This window comes from Aythya ferina (assembly GCF_964211825.1).
Source record: "Aythya ferina genome assembly, chromosome: 5".
In the NCBI taxonomy this organism is placed as follows: Eukaryota; Metazoa; Chordata; class Aves; order Anseriformes; family Anatidae; genus Aythya; species Aythya ferina.
This window is the reverse complement of record NC_140301.1, coordinates 58611168-58636113: the sequence shown is the minus strand read 5'-3', so window position 1 is coordinate 58636113 and position 24946 is coordinate 58611168. Positions and strand designations below refer to the sequence as shown.

Genomic DNA, 24946 nt, shown 5'->3' with positions numbered 1-24946 from the left:
AAGCCTTGGCCTCTTTCTACAGCATGACACAGCTCAGCTATGAGACTCCTGACATCCTTGATGTCCCATAAAAGCCAAACATCCCAAATAGGTGGCAGCCTTTCACTGTCCAGAAGGTGAGGGGTGATTCCTGTCCATGCCTTGCCATTGTGCAAGAGCATCATGGTTGCCATATACTTGTGAAAGCGGGGCACCCTGGACTACCATGCCATGGCATTGGGGTAAAAAGTTAAAAATCTGGTCATCACAGGCCAAGAACTGAGCATCTCAGTGTCCTTAGGGAGCTGTGTTAAGCAGTTTAGGAGTTGCATACTTTGTTTCGGGCTTCATGCTGAGAAATTTCAATCTTCCCCGTGCTGGTCACACCTGTAGAAAGTGCTCTTGTGCTGGGAAGATGGTAAGTGGTCCTTTTTCAGGGCACCTTTTTATACAAACAGGATCAGGCTTGAGTTATGGGTTGGATTCACTTCACTAACCCTCCAGCAGTCTACAAATCAAGTGTCTAATCTAAAGTCGTTAGTCTACAATAAATGATGAGAGACCGACACATCCGGAGCACAATTTATCCCATCTGCCCAAAACACCTGTCTTGAATGAGACAACTCTGAGTCCCCATTCCAAACGAGCAGGTACATACACACAAGATGTGTGTACACATCCTTCGCAGGCAGGCAGAAATATGTAGTCTGCCACTACTTGGTCTGAATTGAATCTGCTCTGGGCCTGATAACATACTGTCATGTCACTGGGGTGGCTGAGCCCAACCTAATACAAAGTCCTTTTTATAGGGCTTTTAATTATGGCTAATTGACATATTCATGGAGGACAGCCAGATGCAGAGTTGGTGTACACCAACAGTCTCAGACTGTGGGCCAAGCAAGCTTACATCTCCAAGCAGAAAATCATGAAACACACTTATCTTTACAGACGATGGATAGAAAAGTTTGTGAGAATATTGCCCCAGATGCCTGGCTTCACCTGCCTTGCAACAAAAGGCTGATTAACATAACATAATAAATTAATTTAATATATTTATTGTGGCCTGGGCAAGCCCTTTTTGAATGGCTGCATCATTTGAGTGTTCAAAATCAATATCTGCCTTCTTGTCCCACAGTGAAACACAAGGTCAATTTTCTGTACGACTAAATGCACCCTCAGTAAGGATGATTTTATTTTGTTTGTCATTTGTTAAGTATCACAAAGCTGATCTTTATACAATATCTTGATGTCAGTAAAAAAATGCCTTGCTTTTCTGCCAAAAGTAATGTGGACTTCTTGTCTCCATCCAGCAATCTGCTTTAAGAATTAACTTCATTTTGAAATACACTATAGCATATTAAAAACAGTGAAAACATTTAGAGGTACTGTTAGCTGCTTGAAAAAATGGAGGGGGAAATCAGAAAGACTGTTGTCAGATGTGGAAATCCAGCCTGATCAAACCTTTCTTCCCCGTGGGCTCCACAGGAATGTGCTGGTCTGGCAGCACAGACACAGGTGAAGGACTGGGGCGATCTAGGAAAACTGACAGTGTCAACTTTTCTATTTCCGTCCTTAAAGTTCCTGAAGAAAATCAGTGTAGATGCAGAAGTGCCAAGAGAAATGTAAACTGCTGCTGTTTGATACCCACAGCTCTGGTTGCAGCTCAGGATTGGAGAGTCATGGAGCGCAGGCTACCACGAAGAGATGCTTTTCTCCAAAGGAACCCCAGTTCTCTAACAAGTATGTCAGCAGCAAGACTATAAAGCACTACAGATCCTATAGACCTGCACTACAGATCCTATAGACCTGAAGATATGTGTACACAGAGATGCTCCTGTTACCAAAAAAAAAAAAAAAAAAAAAAAAGAGTTGAATAAAGCCTTTAGATACAGCCTGTTAAAAACTATGATAACATCTGTTAAAACTCTCTTCTCTAGCAAAATGCAAAATGGCATTTGAATGCATTTTTGTTTTAAACAGGTATCACTTTGATGCCACCTCGCTTACAAAAAAATATTTATTTTAACAAACAATCATCTGTCCAGTTCTGACATCCAAAAAGATAGGTTTGGGTTTTCTAAATGCTCAAAATCCAAGTAAAAAAGCATCAAGTCACCATGATATATCCTACATCCTCCTCCTCACTCACAAATTGCATATGAAAACTTTGGCTTTTTTTTTTTTTTCCCTTCAGTTCAGGATGTCTTTTCCCCCAAAAGCCTCCAAGCTATTTTGTAATCACAGTATCTGTTTTCTGACCCGTGCAAATGATGATGTCTGCTTAGTGGTCTCAGTTACTTCCAGAGTGACTGCCCGTGGCTTGCAAATAGTGCAACATTATTTCTGCAGCTGCCAGTTCTCTAAAATTGTCCTGGAATCCAAAATACACCTTAAGGTCCAATATGTTCATCAGATCCAAGCTTCAGTTCACACCTGTGTAACAGGGTTGCCTTCTGCACGGTGGTAAAATGAGGACTGAATTTGGAGCTAGCAATGAGCCCAAACTTCAGTGCCAGTAGCACCACGTCCCTACAGTTGTGCTACTTCTGCAGAACAGGGGAAAGAAAAGTTGGCAAAGCTTAAGTTTGTCACTTCCAAAGTCAGCTCTGCTCTAACCCCTGTCCCGTGGCAAAGACAGAAAGATGGAAAACAGGACTTAAAAATGCAAAATCAGAAGAACTGAGGGATATTTCCCTTCTATATCTTCACTAAAATAGTTATTTTTTTCAGCTATTATCCTGAAGTGCTGTTCTATCTCACATAGGTAATATTACACAAAAATGCTATTCAAGGTACTCTAGTTCGCTTGCTCCGGAAAGTGTTTAATTTTATGTACACATTTTATTTCTATCTGTATCTTGTCCAGAAAGATAAAATCCACTTGTGTGTGGGTAAAATGCTTTGAACACACGGTGCACAAGGTAAGTGCTACGACCACGTTACCAGAGGTGGCAGGAACATCTGTCATGGCACGCAGCTCCTAAGGGAAAGGGAAGCATGCAGCCGAGAGCTCCGTCCACGCGGCACATAGCTGCTTCAGCGCTGGCTCAGCTGGAAGAGGTGCATTTCTTCCCCTACTGCACTTACAGCTGTGGGTGGTTGCTTTCAGTCAAGCCTGAACCGCACCACGAGGACTCCTGCTTCTTGGGCAGAGAAGGATTGCCCCAGCCGGCAGCACGCTTGATCACATCATGCACAGCCACGAGGACAGGGGAAAGCTGTGAGTGCCCTGGCAACAACTCCATGAAACAACGTGTAATGAAATTTTGGAGGCAAAGCGCTTCAGAATTGTACAAGCCAAATTTTCAGAGCAGTAGCCACCAGAGTTGATCGTGCAAATTGGGCCTCCAGCTGCACCCCCAGCACACAGAGGCAAGGGGAGCCCATCTGCAGTGCAATTTCATTGTTTTTTTTTGCAAGACACCATCCCAGTGATCCCACTGCTGCCTGGTGCCAGGCCCCAGCTGGTCCCACTGACCTTGCGAGAGACAACACCAGCATCAAAGCAGCACCAGGACCAGCAAGCCTGGAAATGCTGTGTTTGTTTCATGAACTTGCTATTTTACATTATTTAGAGCTTTTAGCCAGTACGCATTTTAACCAGTACAGTTGCACTTGAACCGCAATAAATGTTCTGGACTTGAATAATTTTCCAGCTCAGATGAATCCTGTTACATGTTCTCACATTGTAAGGTGGCACAAAGTTACACCTGACTGGCAAGGTGAAGCTAAACAGAGATCCCTTTGCATGCCATGCAGTTCTATCTAGAATTAACATCAGTCACAGAGAAAGAAATAAAGAAAGTCCTTCACAAAGGCAGAGGAATGCCATTAAGGCTAAAACTGTCTAACAGTCACCCCACCACCCCCCTGGCTCTTTTGCAGCACCACCTCATGGCACAGTCCTGCACCAAGGAACTTCACCAACCCCAGCCCAGAGAGCCTGCAGGGCTCAGCAATTGACTGGGCAGAGGGTTGAGCTGCTAGTGTCTGAGCCAGCGACCCGAGACAGGCAAGAACAGTCAAATCTTCAAAACTTGGCACTTAATTTATACCCACAAGGTCCGTGCATACTCCAGCAGCCTGCAGCAACCCTGCGACTCCTTAACCCTGCAACCTCCGACTCTTTCAGAGTCCCTGGGTAGGGTTTAGAGCAGGACCCCGAAGGTTTTGCTGTTCTGCAGTTGTCCCTGTAGACCACAGCAGGGCTGTGTGCTTGCAGATTTGTATTCCTGTCAGAAGAACAGCTGCAAAGCACAGCTGCCTAATTTGACAGTGGCAACTGCAGCTGCAGAAAGCTATAATGAGCAGGCAGCCTCACCGCCCGTCTTTGGGAAGAGTTGTCCCTTTTGGTGACTTTTATTCTTATTTTTTCGCCTATAATTTCCTGGAGAAAGGGACTGGAACAAAGGCAGAAATGGGCCCAAAAGGAACAGCAAATTGGAAAGATCACTGTTTTCCCTCCACGAACTGACAGAATAGAAGCAATGACTTCTTTGGCTTTCTTGTGATCTTTTGGGAGTTTAGGGGATTGGATTTCACAGTAGGCGATACAATCACCCTAAGATGCAGGTTACTAATTGCCACTACTACAGACGTTGCTGTTTTTGTTGTTTGATTTTTATTTTTATTTTTTGGTTTCTCAGGAATTTATTTAGTGTAGCTTAGTTTCCTAATATGAAGTGAAATGTCTGGCATTGATGTCTGGTAAAGATGCCCACTAATTATAAACATCTGTTCTGTTTACCTGATTGATAGCAATGCCTTGTTGTACAAATATGTTTTACTCGAGGCACTTTTGAAGACATGGGACCTTGATGCCAGAGGCCACTGAAGTGTGGTGGGGATATCCTTCTCTGTAGGAGCCATTGAACTCTGCTGTGCCAGCCTCCAGCTGTACCAGCATTGACTCTGAAGCCACAATGGCCATTTCTGCCATGAGAAATGTGTGCCTGGATTCTCACTCACTGCAAATGGAGAAGTAAATAACCCACCACACTCAAGTGCAGGCCCAGGAAGAGTCCAAAATCTCAGCTTCCAAGAACAGAAGAATCAGGGGCCTATGCAAAAGCCCATCTTGCTGCAGTCCTGCACAGCCATCGTGAGGGGTGATGCACCAGCCTAGCTGGTGGAAATAGGACCACGGTTCAGGAGGGGGAGATGCTGATGGGAGCCAGCCAAGAAGAGGACCAGAGCACCCAACACAGACCTCATGTTCCCAACAACTGGTTGTGTGGGCACTGCAAGCTGGCACTTGGATCACAACACCCCAGCCACTAAAACCTTCAAATGCCATGGCAAGAGCAGCAGGCAGCATCCGAGGAAGGACTTCATCTCCACAAAACACTCTCCCACCCAAACATCACCGTCGAATGCTAAAGGGAAATTCACCACCACCAACTTCACATCCTGACTGGTAATTTTCTCTTTCTCAAAGGTAGTTTCAGACTGATAAACAGCCTCAGAAAAGAGTGGAGGGCGATTAACTGCAGCCTTTTAACTTCAGGCTTCCAAATCTGCTCACACAGCTCCTGAGGAGCTGAAGCACAATTGCTCTCTCCCTTGCTCAGATCTCGTGCAAAGTTTTTCTGCCAGGGGCAATGGGGGGGACAGCCAGAGAGCAACCTCAGCTCTGCAAAAAACTGGACATCCTAATGAAGATACTGACAGAAGTGGACACTGTCGCTAAGTGCTGCAAAGAGATTCTGCATAATGTCACGCTAACAGTTCAGTAAAAATGTCATCCGTAAAAAGGAGGCTTTCGAGAAAGGCATTACCCCCAAATACACAGCACGTGCAGCTGAGAGATGTTCTGTTTGTTTCATTTCCTTACATAAATCACTGCTACTATGTCTTACTTACGATGTTAAAAGAGCAGGAGGATACTCAAAAGAAAAGGCTGTGCATGCACACACCCACATGAATCAATTCCAGTGATCTACCCCAGCACCCAACATGGTGCCCTTCCCTGGCGACTGAGCTGAGCCCTCCCTTCAAGAGGAGTAGGGGAATTTATCACCAAATATACAGTATATTGTAATGGAATGATACGAGGAAACAGTACGACTTGGAGTCTGAACGTGTTGGCCACGTTGTGTTAACCTACTGTCTAACTCGGCAGAAAAGACAGTGAGGAAGTAAAAGCTCAATTCACCCAGCCTGAGATCAAAACTGTCATGGCAATATTGGCAGGTTAGACCCTGATTCTTTAAATAGTACATTGCCTTTGTTAAACAAAAGTCATTCTTTTATTACATAATAGAGATTATAAATAAATGTAAAGTGTGCATGCAGTCAACTGCATATTATACAAGCAATATCTATGTTAATAATTGTTTTCTTTGGCAGGCCAGAATCCAGCTGGACATGCAAATATTTACATATCAAAATCCTTGGTGTGTTCAAGTCATATTGGATGCAAGTGAAAATATATATGTATATATATTTACCTTATACACACACATATATATGTATAAAGGTATATATACACCTCTGCATATATACTGTATACATATATACACATAGGTATATGCTAAAAGTGGATTTCATCTTTTTCTGATTCAGGTGATGCAGGCCTTGAAACGCTAAAAATATCCTGGCAGGGTATCTGGGGGGGCCGCTGGGGTGATAAATGAGACTTGGGGGAAGAGACCTGGGGTACGTTCTTTTCAGACAATATTTTTAAAATTTCTGCCACCTGCTTCTCAAGGGCAGCCATCCTGCTGCTTAGCAGCTGGATATCTTCTTTGAGTTCGTGCTTGACTTCCTGCAGCGTGGTTTGTAAGGCCTGCTCAGGAATAGGGTAGAAAGGATGCCTAGCATCAGCCTGAATGGGGCTGTGCTCCAGGGGGCTGCGAGTCTCACCGGCTTTATCCAAGCGAAGGTCACTTTTTGTTATTCCACTGTCACAAGAGTCTGTTTTCCTCAGTGGGTTTTTATTTACACCATTTTCCGAGTCGTTGCACTTGGGGTCCTCCGAGAGCAGTCCCATCGACTCAGCCTTTGTGACGTTGTTCCAGTCTTCCTTCTTCTCCTCATGGGTCCCCATCGTGTTCTTCAGCCGAAGCCACCCTTTCCCATTCCCGTTTTTCATCCGCATGGGGCTGTTCACTTTGAGACATTTCTGGTCTCCATTTCCATTGGGCTTGAGCTCCATTGCATCCCTGTTGTTCTGCTTCACAGCCTCGCTGGTTTTCACATAAGCCAGGGACGTCTGGATGGGGGTGATCTGAGACACGGTGACCACACTGGTGCCCGTGATGGAGGCCCCGTTCTGCACGCTCCGGCTTTCCACTTGAAGCTGGTTTCTTTCTGGATCGATGTGGGTTGAGCCTTGATTACGCATCTCCTTTTGCTGTTTGAATTTCTGGAAGAGTTTCCGCACGGGGTGGTCCACAGGGATGCTCAGCGTCACCTCGTTCTTCTGGCGCAGGCGCTCCTCTTCCTCCTTCTTGACATCGCTGATTTTCCGGAAGATGATCTAAGGGGGATAAATCCAAAACAGTCAATCACAGGACATCAAATACAACAGTATGGCAAATGTTATTGAAGATGGGGAAACAGAAAAGTTCCTAAGGGTAATCAGGCATTTTTCCTTCCTCCCTGTCTCAGTTTCTTACAGTGAATTCAAATGGAGCTGATCAAAGCACTGTGACCTCTGCCACTGCATAGATGGTGTACATACATACATACATACACACACTTTCTTAAAGGTATAGATTTAAAGTGTTTTTTACCTGTGTTTTTGACGCAGAAGATATAGCCCTGAAGAACTAAAATTACCCCGACAATGCCAGAAAGAAAGAAACTGAACAAGGAGAAGAAAGCAAGCAAGCAAGAGCCCAAATACAGTGATACACACCAATATGCACCTACCCATTACTCACACTCATAGCTGCTCCTTTGCTGTCTTTAGTACAGATCAAAATGAAACAGCAATTCAGCAGAGACTGCATGGCCGTAAATTTAACTCAATGCACGCACCCTTCCAGAGGCGGAAAATCCAAATGTGTGGACTACTTTTTAGCTCTGCTTATTGTTGTAGCGGTGGCTGGAGGGTGCAATTACGTTCCCCATGTGCCGTATCATGTGCCTTCACATGGCAGCACAACAGCTTTTATGTCTAATATGTGGAGGAAGGCACTTGGTGCTGCTTCTATTTCACCCTTCAAAATCTCTCTGTAGCAAAAGGAAAAAAGGAATCCGAGCCTCGAGCTGTGGAAGGATCCGCAGAATTAAAACCTTTCTGTTGATTTTATGCATGTTACTCCCAAATAATCTTTGGTCCTTTTTTACAAAAAGTTTTTTTCCATTTTCTTAAATGTGGGACTGAGGCAGGATAGGGAAACTCTCTGTCTCTCTGGCTGATGGTACTAAATTGAAAAGGAGCACATGATAAGATGCAAATATGGGCTGTGTAGGGACAGTGTTGGTACAAAAGTAAAAGAAAGTCACTGCGATACACAAACAAAACACTGTGACAGTGAGGTGTGGATTTTGAAGTATCCGTTTGAGTACCCATATTTCAGTATCGATTTTCTTTAAGAGAGGCTTCTCACACCTGTCCACATTTGCAAAGAAATAGTTGCTTTCAAGTCTCACATCTTCAGAAGCTGTCAGAGGACTGTAGCTACATCTCCTTCCCCACATGAATCTGGGATGAGCTGGACTTCAAAGCTTCATTAGAGAGCTTTCAAATGCCCTAAGTAATATTCTTGTGCGCTGCTGATAGATTCAGCTGCTTATAATAATTTTGAAAGTTAACATGTTTATTAGAAGCCCAGTTTAAAAAAAAAAAAAACCAGGGAAACATGGAAGATACTTTCATCTGACTCTCTGACCTAGATGCAGCAACACATACACTCATTTGGCAGCTCCTCTTCATTAGTGCCTACCCTCATGGAGCAGCTCTCTCAGGCAAGCCACAGGGGACAACGAAGAAATGCAAGAGAAGTTGCCCTTAATTTGAAAAAGTAAGTAATTAGATTGTGTTGAAGCCACATTTTCTAAATGAAGGGTTGGAAGGTGGGTTGCGTTGCTTTGTTTGTGCCTTTCTCTCCCTGGCGGGCAGTGTGGCACCTCTGGCAAGTGACAAGGCTGTGTCCCCAAGCTGTGTCCTGGGGAAGATGCTTGGTTCCCCTACTGGTCTCCCATCCCACTGTGCTCCTCTGTGCCAGGCCAACATGCTTGGGGCCTTGGAAACATCTGGGGTGGGGAAAACATCCTCTACACAATTTTTCCCTGCTCTTAGGCCATGGCCGTGATTCATACTTTGAGCAACCTCCTCTCCCCAGACAGCTTGTGCCCAGCTGGAGGTGGCCGGGGATGCAGCAGGGCTGGAGGCTGCCTGCAGCCTGGCCATGCTCCCATGTCCCACACAGCAGTGAATACATGGTCAGGAGAGCATTGAGGTAACTCCAACAACTACCCTGCCAGCTGTCTGTAAAGACCAGATTGATAACAACAAAACCCACAGCAGTGGTTTTTAATTTTCCTCTCCAAACACCTGCATTTCACTGAAAACCATCCTCATCTCCCTTTCTTTTCCCTCAGCCTACTCTTGTTTTTTTTATTTCTCCCTTTTCTCCTCTCTGTTCAAAACGTCTCTATCCAGAGGCTATCTCCCTGCACAGAATATAATTGCCCGTGACTGCTGCTGCTGCCTTCTGCAAAAGAAAAGCCAAGGCTTTGCTAATTTGACATGGTCTGTACTTCACACTCCTGAAGTGGGCCCTGCTGAAAGCCAGGAAATTACTGCGTTTTTCTGTGCTAGAGCCTCACCCCAGAACCACTGAGCTGGATGTCACTCGGATTAGCTGAGCCCAGAGGCATTGGGGTCCGCAGCCTGGAGCTGCAACCCCTCAGCACGGGGGAAGCAAAATGCATTTGTGTCGTGGGGACAGGTGGCCGAGGTGACACCTGGCTGTCACCTCCTTTGGCCTCTTTTAGGACCAAGGGGGGAGCCTGGCAGAGCTCTTTAGTAAATCTTTTCTTCTTTCTCTGCTTGTAATAGCAAGTGCTACACCCTGGAATGATACCAGCAGCCCCTCTGAAGAAGCAAGCCTGCTGAACTCTGCAGCAGCACAGGGACTGGGTGATCCTGGGGTTCGCTGGGACTCATGAGCTCAGGACTGAGCTTGCTGGAGCTGTATTTCCAATGCAGACATCTTTTAAAGGCCGCAGTTGCTGGTGGATTCACAGCACCCAGCTCCCCCTCAGCTTTCTGATAAAAACTGGACATGTTCATAGGCAATTGCTATGTGCTTTTTCACTCTGAAATGCATTAACAGGCAGACCATATCTCTCCGTATTTGGACTGGCTATAAGGCAGACAGTTTTTACAGTGAGGGTGGTGAGACCCTGGAACAGGTCACCCAGAGAAGCTGTGGATGCCCCATCAGTGAAAGAGCTCAGTCAGGTAGGACGGGGCTTTGAGCAACCCAATCTAGGGAAAGATGTCCCTGCTCAAGCTGAGGGTACTGGACTAGATGATCTTTAAGGGTCCCTCCCACCCCAAACCATCCCATAATTCTATGATTCCACGGTCCCAGCAGACAGTGAGAGATTGCAGCACGTTGGTGACCAGGGACTTGGTCCTCTTCCATTTGCTGATCCACTCTATCACCAGGAGGAAACCATTTCACTCCTGAGTCACCCCATGGAGACTGTCCCTATTCCAGGATGTCCACCCCTACTGAAGGGATTGCCAAGCCTAGCACAGCAGAAATCCAGCCTTAGTCAGGACTACTCGATATCAATATCATTAGAATATGTACAAGTAAAAGAAAAGAAAGTTCTGCTTACACAGGCAAAGAACTGGGAAAAAAGCTAGGATCTGAATTCTAGCAGTGATAGTTATTCTGCACTACATTTTTCCATATTGATGAATGTTTTCTTGTGGTTGGATTTAATCCACTTCCACAGTGGTTTAACTGAAGCCAAATTAGGATTAAATGTGTCTACACAGAGACTTAATTATATTAATTGTCTAATAACTATTGGTGGCTATTTTTCTCTATAAATAAACCCAGAAAAACACCTCCTGCAATCTGACATTTCTCAGTGATTTGAGTGAGACTTATTCTCAAATCTTTAATTGGATGAGCTATTTCAGTTGTCCCTGACCCTTTTCAGTGAGGTTACACATAGGCCTGTCGAAACATATAACCTGGGAACAGACACAAACCCCAAAGGAATTAATCAGAATAAACTGAATTAACTGTGAGCAGAGCACATCTCAAGGAGTAAAAAGCCACACTCGGGTCTCCTGGCAAGGGCTAAATTCATTAATGTGACAGGGATTCAGTGTAAGACTTCATTTCCTTTACGGATGGGATTGCGAAAGACCGTCCCAATGCATCACAAATCCTGTCCCATAAGACCAGGTTCCTGTTTTTCTTTCTTTTAATGTATTTTTTTGAGGAGGAAGGGTAATGGGGATTTCATTACTTATCGAGCTGTCAAAGGTTAAGTAAAAGTTAACTAATGGTCGGCCCTGGGAACTGCAGTGGTTGAGGTACCTATGAGGCAGGCAGAGAGGAGACAACGGTGACCTGAGATTCTCGGTTTGATCTTAACCCCAATCTCCCTTCCCTGCACACCACAATGAGAAGTAACTCACCGTGTTGGTGACCCCAGCCCATCGTCAGTTCCAAGGGGGCACCTTAACAGATGTCAGAAAGTTGAAGCAATGGGCATGTTCCCGCTGGAGCTGTTCCCATGGGGTGCCAATTTGTATACATGCAGAGGTGGGCAGCAGCAATGAGAGGCTGGGCAGCCAGCTTAATGCTGAGATGTGCACAAGTCCTCTCATCCCCATCTACTGCAGAATTAATTGGTAAACCTGTGTCTTTTTCAGATGTTTTGAAAGGCACCCGTCTTCAGTTGCCTTTTTTGTACCACTAATTCAAAAATCCTCCCTCTACAACCTTGTTCAATTTGCAAAGACCTCTTAGTAAGTCAGCCCAAGGACAAATTAATTAAAGTACGTGAATTAATTAATGTTGAAGAATTACAGTAAGTTCATAAAAGTAGCACATGTTTGAGTACAGATCATTGTGTCCCATTCCTAGAAGGTCCCACTGCTGCTGTTAGTGGTGTACATACATTCGTCCTCATAGAAACCTGCATGAAAAGGCACAGAGTTGTGATGGCGATGAACATAGCCGGTGTGCACTGAGGGAAGAAGAGGGGAAGCCACACGAAGCTACCAATGTAAAGATGTTCCCAGTGACTAATAAACACTGGGTGCCCAGACTGATGCATCCTACAAAGGTACCTGATTGGGAAGAGAGGTCAAAGTCCTGCAGCAAGGGGACACCTTGTCCCATGAGAACTGGCCTGACTTGGCTCCAGAAACTGAAACTCAAAGAAGACACCACATTTCAGCACCCCATAGCTACATATGGACATGAAAAGCAGGATTGAGAGCCCCGCCATTCGGCTGCATTGGTGCTGCAGTCATTAATGTGCAGGATGAGGTGGGTGCTGGTCACCACTGAAATATCTCTTCCAGAGTTAACTATCCTGTCTTTATTTAATGTCTTGTAGAAGTCCTCCCATCTGGTTACTCACAACCCAATGTGTTTATCTAGAACACTCTGATTTTATTCTTATTTAACACAAGAGCAACCTGGAAGGCACTTTAATTCAATATTGTGGCCCTGGAGACAATTCACTGTGCCCCTCCTCTGCAGCACTGAAAATCAGATCAGTGAAATGATCCAGGTTAATAAATTAGAAGTAATAAATGGGGTTCTTTGTAACCTGGACCATGCCAGCAATCCACCTGACAGCACAGCTCCAGAGCTGAACTGGAAAATGCAGCAGCAGAGGGAACGTGTGGTGTGAGTGAGAGGAAACTTTCCAAGATAGCTTCAGCAATGCAGCCTGTATTACAGAAAAACACCCATTTTTTGACCACACTGAAGAGCTCAAGGCTTGCTTGCAGCTGGCTCGAGATAATTCAGAAGTCCCCATTTCCCACTCTGTGTCCCCCTTCCTCTCCTCCAGAACATGGTAGCTACAAGACCAAAGCTTGGCAGTGAGCAGGGTGCCTCACCCTTCTTTCTGAGATGGTCAGCTCAAAAACTGAAGGTAAAATCATGGAAGGTGGTTACAAGACAATACTACTCCTTCCTTCAGAATTGTATTCGTATTTTATATTACTTTCCCAACACGGAAACATGTATTTCTGTGTATTAACAGCCAAACTAAGATATCCGTGCAACACAGTAAAGCCTGTTTTAAAACGTATATCACCTGCCCTTTCTATATGCAAGCACCACAATAAGCCCTGTGCCCTCCCACAGGGCGATCCCACTTGGCAGGAGCTGCGTGCTGAGATCATACAGGAATGCGAGCACGGCCAGGTGATCCCCACTGACCAGCCACTCCTGAACACACCACAGAACAGCTGAGATCTGCTTGATTTTTCCTTAATGGAAGCAGTAATTTAGATCTCTTCTTCTTTACCCAGCAACCAATTTTTTTTAGGAATTTAATTATCCTTGAGATTTCCTCCATCTCACAAGCTTAGCTGAAGCGGGCAAATGGAATTGAAAGTTCTTGATGATACAACCAACAACAGACAAATACCGCAATCACGTATACCTCATTTTCTTTGGGAACAACGGAAAAAAAAAAAAAGGCAACAAATACAATTGAAAATAATACAAATGAATGCTTAATTCATGCCTAAGCTGATCAACATAAAACAAACTTTTGCAAAGATGTTTGAAAAAAAAAAAAAACACTACTAATTTTCACATCTTGGAGTGCGTCGTAGAACAGTAATTGCCATTTTTTCTCATGCTAACAAGGGAGGCGAATTTGTGTCAGCCCTAGGATTTGGACATGGGATAGCCTAATCCATGCTGTGCTCAGACAACTGTGCTATTTTCCTGCTTCTAAGAACAAAGCACAAAACACACCCAGCTTCCAGAGCACAGACCCTCAGACCAGGGTTCACCTAACAAAGCCAGTGTCTGCGACTGAACTCATCCTCTGGCAGCCACGCACAGCCTAGGGAAAGAAAACTTGGAGGCTGTGAGTCATTTCACCTGCAGCTTGCTGCTAAAACAGGTCAGACACGCTGTACCCTGAAATGCCTGTTTGTCTTCTGTGTCTAAAAAGGGAGCTTTGTCCAAGTCACTTGGATCCAGACACCTTCCATGTGATGCTGGGTAAGAAGTATCTGAACCCCTGCCTCTAGCAGTGCAAATGTCAGGGTTCAGAGCAGGCTTTTCAGAAAGCTTTCCCTTAAAGCTTTTGTGTGTGTGTGTGTGTGTGCGTGTGTGCATTTTACCCTTCATCTGATGCTATTTTTATTCCCTCCAGCATGCTGGGGTATTGCCAGTTCCCAGCCGGGATGCATTCCCCACCCAGCCCCAGCCACCAGCCAGTCCTTCCAGATAAGCACCATTATTTTAAAAGCTGCAGAAGGAGGATGAGCGATGACTGCACAGAGGACCATGCCAGGCTGGCAGGTCAAAAAGCAAAGTTTTTTAAACTTTGGCAGGTCATAGAGAACACGATACACTGTTGATACTTACAGGGTAAAAATTTCTTAAAATTATTTTTTCAGAAATTAATTTTTTTTTTAATGTAACTTTTTAAGAAGTTATTTTTTTTTCCTTTTATTTTACATGAACTTAAATTTTAAAAGTTTAACTCTTGAAAGAAGGGAAAGATATGAATACACATGAAATAACCTAGCGTGAGTCTTTCTGTTTGTAATTCAACAGAAACCAGACCCCTGGGCTAGCAGAGCTGTGAAATGCAGCTGTGTGATAGAAGACCATGGGCCTTCTGTGTTTGTCCTTCATCTGAAAGTCTGGCCTGTGAGCCTCAGATCAAGCCAAAGAAACCCAAACAGGCAGTGTCAATTCAATCCTTCCTTTGGGAAGGATGCAAAAACTGCTGGAACGCACTGTGAATGGATTCACTTTCCGGTCTGGTTCTCTGCCTTGAAAACCTATTTCATTGCAGGCTTCCTACCTTTCCAAAATGGAGAGGTCAATGGTAGCATTGCCCACAAGATGCATTTTTGGCTCTTAACACCAGGGTAGACTTTGGAGCAATGCCTCCTCCTAGGTCAAGGCAAAGCAAGGAGGTTTGAGCAGACAGCTCTGATGGGAAGACCGAGCCAGCAAGGCCAGCTAACACCAGCAAAGAGCCAGCAAGGAGCACTGGCACCAACCCATCTTCCATCAACAGCTTTTGGGTATGGCTTGTGCATGAGAGCAGCCTCTGACCGTGGTGTCCTGTGCTGGCCAGACTCTCTGCAACCAAGAAGCATGGTCAGAAACTCTCTGCTAAGGCTGACAGTGATGAGAAACCTGGCAGAAAGGGAGGGCAGCAGAAGCTGGAATAAGCGAGAGCAAGCAGAGATCAAAGCCAGAGCACCTCTTTCTAAATGTAAACTGCATTTAGGATGCTTCACCTAATTTACTCCTGTAAATCTCTCTGTCCTCTTAGCTCACTTTATTAATCTGCACTCCAACCGAGGCTGCAGAATGGATGGCCTGAAATGATGGCTTTATTGTTCTGCTCTATACACTCCTCAGACAGATAGCTTTACTTTGATGTGAAACTCAGCCTCAAAAACAAATTGCTCTAACAACGGTTTTAATTGCTATGCAGTAAATTCTCCTTAATCCTCCTGTCCCAGGAACTGCTTTTTGTTAAACCACTGCTCCATCTGCATGTGGGAAAGGAATCACTGTCCTTGGCTGTGCAGTGAAAATGACTGACTGCTGAGCAATTAGTTAATCTCTGGGATAGGAATGTCTCACTAAACAGTCTTTCATGCTGGATTTTGGAGGAAAAGAAGATTTCTGTAGGTTGGTCTACTGGCTGCTTGAAAGAAACAGTAAATAATAACCCTTCTGCAAATTTCTATTGATCTTGACTTCAGAGATACAGCAGCATGCAAAAGCAAAAGCTTGCTACCAAGCACATTTTAATTTTCCTATGGAGAAACTGAATTCTCGTTTCCTCATAACTGATTATTGAATTGACTTGTAAGAGAGGTGAATATTTCCAATACAAATGACAAAGTGATGTCATTTCAGGGCAAGAAGAATTATTTCTGTGAAGCTGAAAAAACCCTTTCAAGGGAAATTTAATCACATTTTATGGGCAAGAAAAAGGTTGATCCTTTCATCATTACTTAATATAGATCTGTGTTCCCCAAGCTGCTGATCTGAAAAAAAAAAAAAAAAAAAAAAAAAAAAAAGCTGGGCATGTAGCAAGGGAGAGACTCTTCAGAAGAACCCCAAAACTGCCATTTAGCAATTTCCCGGAGCCCAGAACTTCCATCCCCTCGCTACTGCTTGCTCCATGCTTTAGAGATTGAATATTGTAGGTCAAATTTTAATCTGGTTCCATTTTGTGTTCGCAATCAATTTGCATGGCACCCAACTACTCTTGCAGAGAGACATCTGTGCATGCTGACAGTCAATTAGGCTGATCTGCATTTGCAAACGAGCATGCATATTAAAAAGAGAGTGGTTGAGAGTTCGCCCCATCTATTTCATATGGATCTGAAGTCATCCAGCTTTACTTCACAAGTCTGGATTGAAGAAGGAAGAGGAGAGAAGCAGGAAGAGATCCAAGTCCCATTTGTCACCTCCCAAGAACATCATGGCCCGACACATACAGCACTAGACTGGGATTCAGGAGAATGGATTATTCCGCTGGTCCGGCCTTTGGCCAAGTGGGAGGTCTTGTGCAAATCACACTGTCACTTTGTGTATCCATCCCTCCCAGCATAAGAGAGGATAATGATACTGCCATCATTTCTGCAGTTAATTGGAAATCCCTACATCACTGCTAACTATTTACAACCGAGAGACTAGAATTCATAGCTGGTAACAGAGCGAGCCCAATGTTTTGTCTTAATGCCAAAGTTGAGGCAGTTCATTAATAAGAGAAGCCATAAAAAACAAAACAAAACAAAACAAAAACAAAACAAAACAAACAAACAAACAAAAAAAAAAAACAGACATTGGTGTTCCTAGGATTTCAGTTCAGGAAGAAGAACTTAAGTCTGATGTGCTGAGGCATCCGAGGCAGTGCACAACAGATCTGCAATGGTACATGAGGGCCTTTCCAATGCCCTGATAGATCTGTCAGACCTTGTTTCAGGGTAGCACTGACACCTGCTTAGCAAGGAAAGATCAGGCAAGTCACACAGCTTGGGTGATGGGCACTGATTCTGCAAAATGATGTGATTACACATTTAACTAAGTGTATACTGAGCTTTGAGCCTAAGGAGTCAGATTTCCAAAAGAAACATCAAAGCTCCTTATTCCGTTTGCACAACCACATAGATTCACAACGTCCATAAAGCACTTTCTGAGAACAGGTGAGCCTCCTGGATCAGGAGCCTGTCGAGTCACCCAGAACCTGAGCACCTTCTGTCCATACTTTTGGCACTTATGGAGGCCCCCCTTTCTCTGCACGCTGGGGGAAAACAATGCATGGATTTTCTGCTGCTGCAGGCACAGATCTGATGCCTGCTGGGTTCTGTTTTCCTGCTAGAAAAAGGATGCTGAAGAAGGGCACTGAGCACCTTTGGATATGGGCAGCTTTGCCACAGGTTTTAAACAAGGCGCTAGAATCGAAAATAATCACTTTTTTTCTTGCTTTGCCCTCACTGTTTTCTGTTTTCATTGCTGTAACCAAATAGCAGATGTCTTAGCATGTTGCAGAACAGCCAGACTCAGATCTATTTCTCCAAAGACAGCAAAATGCCTCTTCCACATACAGACAGTTATTTTAAACAATGAACCAGCAAGACTGCTTTATTTATGCATTAAGGCATACTTCTACTAGGACCTACTGCAGGCATAATTTAGGGTCAGTCCGTTGCAGAAAGCAATAAGGGTCTGTGCTGCCTCTGAAGAGACTTACTTGTGACTGTGACCCAAAGAGGCACAGTTCCTTCTATGGGGTTCTCATCACAACTGGGGCGCAACAAATCCCTGCTTTAGCTTCCCAATTCCTTTCCAGGACCTTAAACCTTAGACTGAACTCAGCATGAAAACTAAATACCAAAGAGCTGAAATATTCTGTTGAACCAGGACCTAGTTCATTTTCTGAATAAAATACAGCAGGCTTAGTGCTTAGCTCTTCCACTGGATCTGGAGGAGAACCGCAGCAAAGACCACCCCACACCAAAACCCTCCCACAACTTTTTGGACTCCACATTGATGTAAATAACTGGTGACACATATCACCAAGTGGAGCACCATGACCACTTTGCTACCACCAATCCTGCCAGCACACCACCAGCAGGAACGCCAGGGCTCAGGAGCTGAAGGGAGCTTCCCATTGCCTCCCAGCCTGGTTGTGGTGTGATGCACTCACCGGCAGGCAGTGCCTCTTCAAGAGGACAGTTTCCAACGAGATCAGGCAGACCTGGTCCTCACAAACTTATACTGGCCACTGGATCAATACCTGCTATTGGCAACGACCTAGTGAAATGTCAGCATGCAGCACTGTCAATTGATTCAGGCTTTGCTGCGCTGCGGATGAGTTATGGTCTGTGCATTTTATTAGAGATGATTACAGAAAGAAACTCCTCAAAGAAAGCAGCTTTCCCTTTGCCCAGCACAGTATCTCCTAAGAGTGATATGCTTCTGAGCATGAACAGGGAAAGATAGTTCAAAGCCTTTGGATGACAGCAGGGTGGTTTGAGCTCGGGGCGGACTGCAGAAATGGTTCTCTCTGGGACAGGGAAAAGTGCCAAAAGACTTTTCAAGCTGCTCTTCAGCCTGATTTAGCTTGGAACAGAAAATCAATCATCAATAATAATACGCAGTACTAATCCACCACTCTTCTTTCCCTATATGGGAGAGGATTTGTGGTGCTGTATCTTTTGCCAGATGCCAAAACCAGGGCACAGGGAGGTCATACCACTTGCCCAGGGTCATTGAGCTCCTTGGTGGACGTGAGAGGGAGGGAGCAGAGGTTGGCAGCCCAGACCTCCATAATAGAAAAATCCATGCTTCAAAAAGATTAAATACACAAATATACAAATATAAGGGTCCATATTGTCAATATTATATAAATATTCTATTTAGTTTCAACAACAGACTTTCTTTTCACTGCTGTCCAGTTTGGGAATTACAGACCTAGATTTCAAATAGCTGAGAGTTGGAAGGGGTTAACTTTAATTGCAGTTAAATCCAGTCCAGGACAACTTTACTGCTGTTCAGCATTGTGTTGGAAGCAGGAAGGGGGGCAGGCAGCACTATCTCTGTTGCTTTAGTGAACGTTTTCTGAAGGTCTTGCTTCTATTACAATTAAAAAATGTCAAAATCTTACTGTTTGGCTTCTGGCCAACCTTACTTGTGACAGACCCGGTGTTCCTGCATATTTCTAGCACAAAGCCACACAGAATATGGGCTCCTAGCATTTGCAGAATTCATATTTTTTTCTGTGTTTTTGCCTTTTACTGTTTTCTGTCTGAAGACCAGTCTCAATAAGCGCCTATGAGACCCTCCATTCATAAAGTAACGCATCAGCAAAAGAAGAGCTTTTGCTTCCTTCCACTTTAAGTGGAAATTTAAATTAATTGGAATCATTATTTTTTCCCCTAAATATTACTTCAACAGACTAGAAAGTGCCTGAAATTTAATCTGAAGTCTTCAGACCTGAAAAAGGGATTTGCAACTGAAAGCTTGTAGATTTTTTCAGCTACGCCAATTGGTCTAAAAAAATTAAACCATCCCTCCCTATCAGCCTTGTTTCTGACAGTGAAGACATTCTAACTGGCTTTCAGAAACTCTGGTTTTATAGGGAATGTACTACTAGCTGCCCTATCCATTCACTTCATCATTTTCAAGGTTTTGTTAATTTATTGAAAAGCTTTTACAGTGGGAGCTTCAATTAAAACAATGTGTTTCCAATGGCATGCATTGTAGAACACCATCAGTTTTGTTTGGAAACGATGAGTCAGAAATGAAGAAATAATTTTAAAGGGCAGAACATATGAACAACAGACCCGAATGAAAAGGACAATGGGAAGCCTATGTACCTCAAAAAGCCAGGGCATCAGACCTTATTGCATCTATCCATATTACGAAACAGAGACATCAAATGTGCTGCTTTGTCACTGTTAGACATTCCTCACCTGAAGCAGATCCAATAGTGGAGACTATTGCAATAGTAAAAATAATACTATTAGTAGATTTGTGGGGAGAGCCACTGATTCCAGATTCAAGCTAATTCACAGACGTGGCAATATTCTTGAGTGGAGCAGATGTAGGCTGGTAGATGGGCAATCATTTGCTTGTTTCTATTTTGCTTCTAGAACCCAATCAAGGACCTGATCTTTTAAACACTTGTAGGGTTGAAGGGAGAGTAACTCTATGACACACAACAGAGAAGGGTACAAAGATCCCTGGTGTCACATAGTAGTTAGTATCTGTCCTGCAGAAGGGCAGGATAAATTAGCTTTGCTGCAGATCTGCTCTAATCTGCTTTCAGGTCCAAACCTCATGGTGGTTCTGCTTTCAGACAGCCAGAAATTACTTTTTTTCCTTCTTGACCCATAAATACAGCCTATTGCTCTACCAGAGATGACTGAATCTGCCAGTCAACCAAGTCTAGCTTTTGGGTAGTGGAAGGTAAGTGGTGCCAGTGATCACCCCCTTTCCACAGATCTTTTGGATGAAGCCCAAGCTCAAATGACTGCTGGACATATCCCCATGCTGACCTTCCCATGGGACACCCTGCAAATGAAGCCACAGGGACACTGCAAGGGAGAATGAGTCGGGCAATTCACCAGCCCATTCTTCTGCTTCTCCGTTCAGAGATGCCAGGACAAAACAAAACACACCGCCAGTGTGACCTGGCAATTCTTCTAAGCTGAAATCAAGACTCAGCAAAGATGAACACCTCTGGCAGATCATTCACTAACTGAAAGACAGGGTCAGCCCACTGCATAACAGACACAAAATAACTCAGTTAAGCCACTGAGAAATCTCAATTTAACAGAAGAAAAAAAAAAAAAAAAGAGAGAGACCAAGAGGTTATTTAAACTTTTAATATATACCTCGTTTAACTACAAAATGCTCTCTGAAATAACCCTAACAAGTATCCCTGGGATTCTTCAAGTGAAACATCTCACTCAGCAAGAGCTAAAATTTTCCCAGCTGAGAGCTCTCAGTTGGCAGCATGTGAGTAAGGAGTGCTGGTTGTTGAAACATGCTGTAATTGCCTTTAATATGCTCCCAGCTAGTGCTTCAGTGGGGAGGAATCTCTTGGGGAGAAAAAAAGACCCAAGACATAAGCACACAAACATTGAAAAGTATCCAGCCAAGGAGAAATATTCTGTGAGGAGAATGTGCAACCCACACCAAGGATAAAATCTCCCTTTAGCCAAAAGTGGTTGGTGTTGAGCTGCCACTGAAAGTGTTTTAGCTCAAGAGATTAAAGGAAACAGTTTTTTCAGAGACATCTGTAACCATCAGCAGACCAGGGGCCTTCAATTTATGGTATAATCAAATAAAAACTTTTTTAAAGAGCAAAGACTACATTTCAATGATATTGGTAATGTTTCCTGGTACCTGAATCTGAACAAGTGAACAGCTCTTCTTTTCTTGGGCAGAAAGTCAAGGGAAACCGCCCACAGCCAGAAGAGCCTGGAGGAGAGCTATCCACCAACTGGAGAGGTACCTCCAATGGCACAGAAATACCACGGTGGCCATGACAAACCTCAACACAGAGAGAAGAGTCCTATTCCCCAAAGGCTCTTTGCACAGAAATGAAGTTGTTGATGACAGTCATACCAGAGCTTCTTGCAGGCAAACACAATGGGTTGCCTACATGACAAACACCCAGGGAGGACTGAATGTGTCGACTATCCCCAAAGGGACCATTTCTAACCTCAGAAGATGTGACTGAGGAACACAACAAGTGGTGACTCTTGTGAGCTTTGCATTTATTTCTGAACATTATCACCAAAAGGAAGAGACAGCACAAAAGAGTTAACTAGTGGGGGTATGGGGATGGGATAAACAGATGGTGTGGTGAAGAGCCATTTCCTTCCCATTTACATGCTGACTGCATTAAATCAATCCCTGGGCTTTCATGTCAGTAAGCTAAGGCTCTGCTGGGGAGGATTTTAGTGATCTGGCTATATCCTACTTGTGGGTATCATTCTATTGTGTCCCAGCATTTAGCTTATTCTCAGGGAAAAGTTCCTTCAAATTTCTTCGTGTGATTCTTGGTGATCTTCCCTAATACCAACATCACAGTCACTGCCTCTTTTCTAGATGTGGATCTCTGCAAAGCTCATCAACACTGTTGTTTTACACTCCTATCCATGCATTTAGGCACTAACACAGGATGCTCCTTAGGGGCTGAGCCTGCTGTTTTTGCAGCCTTAGCTTATCTCATTGCTCCAGACCCAAACAAATTAGTTTATAATCCTCAGTATTGTATACTTTGGCAAATCTGGCTTTAAAAGTGATCAGAAATGACCTCCTCCTGTAAAACTGGAGTCAGTCCAGTTGATTTGTCCCCTATCCGTGCCTGGGACTAGTAAAAAAAAAAAAAAAAAGAAAAAAGAAAAAAGACAACTGTACTTGGACAAATAACAGGTCTTTGCAATCAATAACATTGATGATTCTGTAGTTCCCCATTAGTGACTATGTTGCACCCTGTTTACACACTGTTTGTATCCTTTCTACCACTCCCTGTGCACACACAATTAACAAAACACCAGCTGCTACACGATAAATGGTGCTGCAATGATGCAGAGCGACACCAGACAGAAGTACAGATCTCTGGCTGTGTTACCTTTTCATCTCAGATGCTGCATTCATTTCCCAGCGCTCCTTGTGACCTCTGGGACCTTGGCTAAAGCATCCTCTCTGTTTTCCTCTGAGTTGAAAATTTTCTGGTGCCTGAAAAATGCAGCTATCCCCTAACTTCCCACAGTAGACACCATTTCTTCAGTCACCTTCTTCCAGGAAGATCTTGCTCAGACACTACTAGGAGGCTGAATCTTCTCAGCGGGGTCTGGCACCTACCCTTAGGTGCTGGAGAATACCTAAAGATGTGCAGCTGTGCCAGATATTCCACCCATGGCTGATCCATGGGACAAGAGCATCTGCCCACAAGCAGGTTATAACAATGTTAAACAAAGCTGTTGGGGATTTTGCAAGGTCAATCTGTGTCTCAACAGAGTCCTTACCTATTAGCAACTGCAGACATTGGACTGAATTTGAGCATAACTGGTCTGAGAGGAAGCTCTTCAAAGGGACACATTACTGATGGACCACAGGGCCTTGGTTCAAACTTTCTGACAAATGCTTTAAGCTACAGCTTATGGTTCATGTTGATCAGCCAGGCATCTGTTTGGTATATTAATGCATGGCTGGGTTGTGCTTGTAAATTATTATTCACGTACTTTTGTAGAACATCTTGAAGTTATTGGCTACGACTTTTTATAAATGGAAACAGGGATAATTAATAACACATGAAAAGCATGCATGATTCAGTTCCTCCATTTACCTTTCTACTGCAGCCTTCTTTGGCAGGAGGGCTAATACAGCCTGGGAGAGGGATGGAGGTCATTCATAATTGAGCTGCTCTGAACTACCAACAACTGTTCCATTTAAAAATGGATTTGCCTTAGACACATGATGGAGATGGAAATTCATTACAATGGCAGGAGTTGAGGAAGGCAGAATCGGTACAAATGGTGAGCTAGACCTAGAAATGAAGTGCTGAGAAGCCAGGATGCTCTGACAAGGAACATGGAGATGGAAACCTGCATGCCCATGCACCAAGGGGCAAGCGATTGGTACAAATGGGAAAGCAAGGCTTGTCTTGATAAAAATGCTACACTACAGCTGACCAATAGAAATATCCCATTTAGAAAGTCTTATGGGCTGTCAGACAAAGCCAAGGCCTACTCCTCTGGGAACAGGACCATCCTCCATAGAAAAAACACAAAAACAAAGCAGAGGCCAACAGACTATTTCCAAGAGGGCTGTGTATTCAGAGTGCAGAAAAGTAAGCTGCCTGCCCCAGATATACAGTAGACCAATAGAAATATTTAGGTAGGAAGCTCTATACAAAATCTTTCCATCAACTGAAATGTCTTCTGCCGAATACCAATAAAACAATCTAACCATCAGCTGAAAGCCCAAGGGGAGGCCTGAAGTTTAAGGATCACTGACAGTTTAATTAATAGAGTTAAAAGAAACAGAGTTTAATCACTGAGTATGCTATGCTCTAACAGTACCTTACATCTGAAAACTGTATTCTGTTTTGTTACCTTTAAGAAGGGAAACAAATTAAGACCAGGGGCTGTGGAAACTGAAAAGTGAAAATAGGAGGAAAAAACATGGATTAGGAATAAGCGTTCTTTCCTAAATTAACTAATTTTTTATTTTTTTTTTTTTTTTTGCCTTTCAGCAAATTGCTCAGAAGTGCAATAACAGGGGACTTGGCTTATTTCAGGTTCTTCCCAGAATACCCCTGTCCCTACTGACAACCATTCCCACCTCTGGCATATATGTAAATCAGCTCCTCAAAAAATCGCTCTTCCAGACTTCCTTTTCACAAGACCTAAACCAAGGCAGCTTGCTAATCACAGCGACTGGCTGACAATTAGAAAAGGCAAAGTCAATCAACTATCATTAAGTTGGATGTGACAGGCTGGGGGTTATTTTTAACTAAAACAAGTTGGATTAATAATTCTCCACCAAGTTCCTCTTGCCCTTTGTGTACAATTTAACTCTTACCTACAGGCAAAGTTTCCTTGCCCTCAAAGGTAGCCGCAAAATAGCACTAAAAGCAAGGTAAATCTAGGAATTGCAGTACTGCAATGATTATCACATGCTGAGCCAGCATGTTTGGGTATTATCGCATTTCTGAAGTGTTTGCTGGAAAACAATAGATGGATGGATTTATAATTGCACAGAAAAGAAAGACCTTATGCAGG

The 24946-nt window shown here is 43.8% G+C and overlaps 1 protein-coding gene across 2 annotated transcripts in view; it reads right to left on the bottom strand.

Moving 5' to 3' along the window:
- Positions 1 to 2780: 2780 nt before the first annotated feature.
- KCNH5 (potassium voltage-gated channel subfamily H member 5) overlaps positions 2781 to 24946 on the bottom strand; it is a 157668-nt gene continuing 135502 nt past the window's right edge. For both annotated transcript variants that reach the window (XM_084520877.1, XM_084520878.1), the window contains one exon: positions 2781 to 7459. In XM_084520877.1, coding sequence (XP_084377003.1) covers positions 6512 to 7459 — 948 coding nt within the window. In that variant the 3' untranslated portion in view covers positions 2781 to 6511. The remainder of the gene's footprint in view (positions 7460 to 24946) is intronic.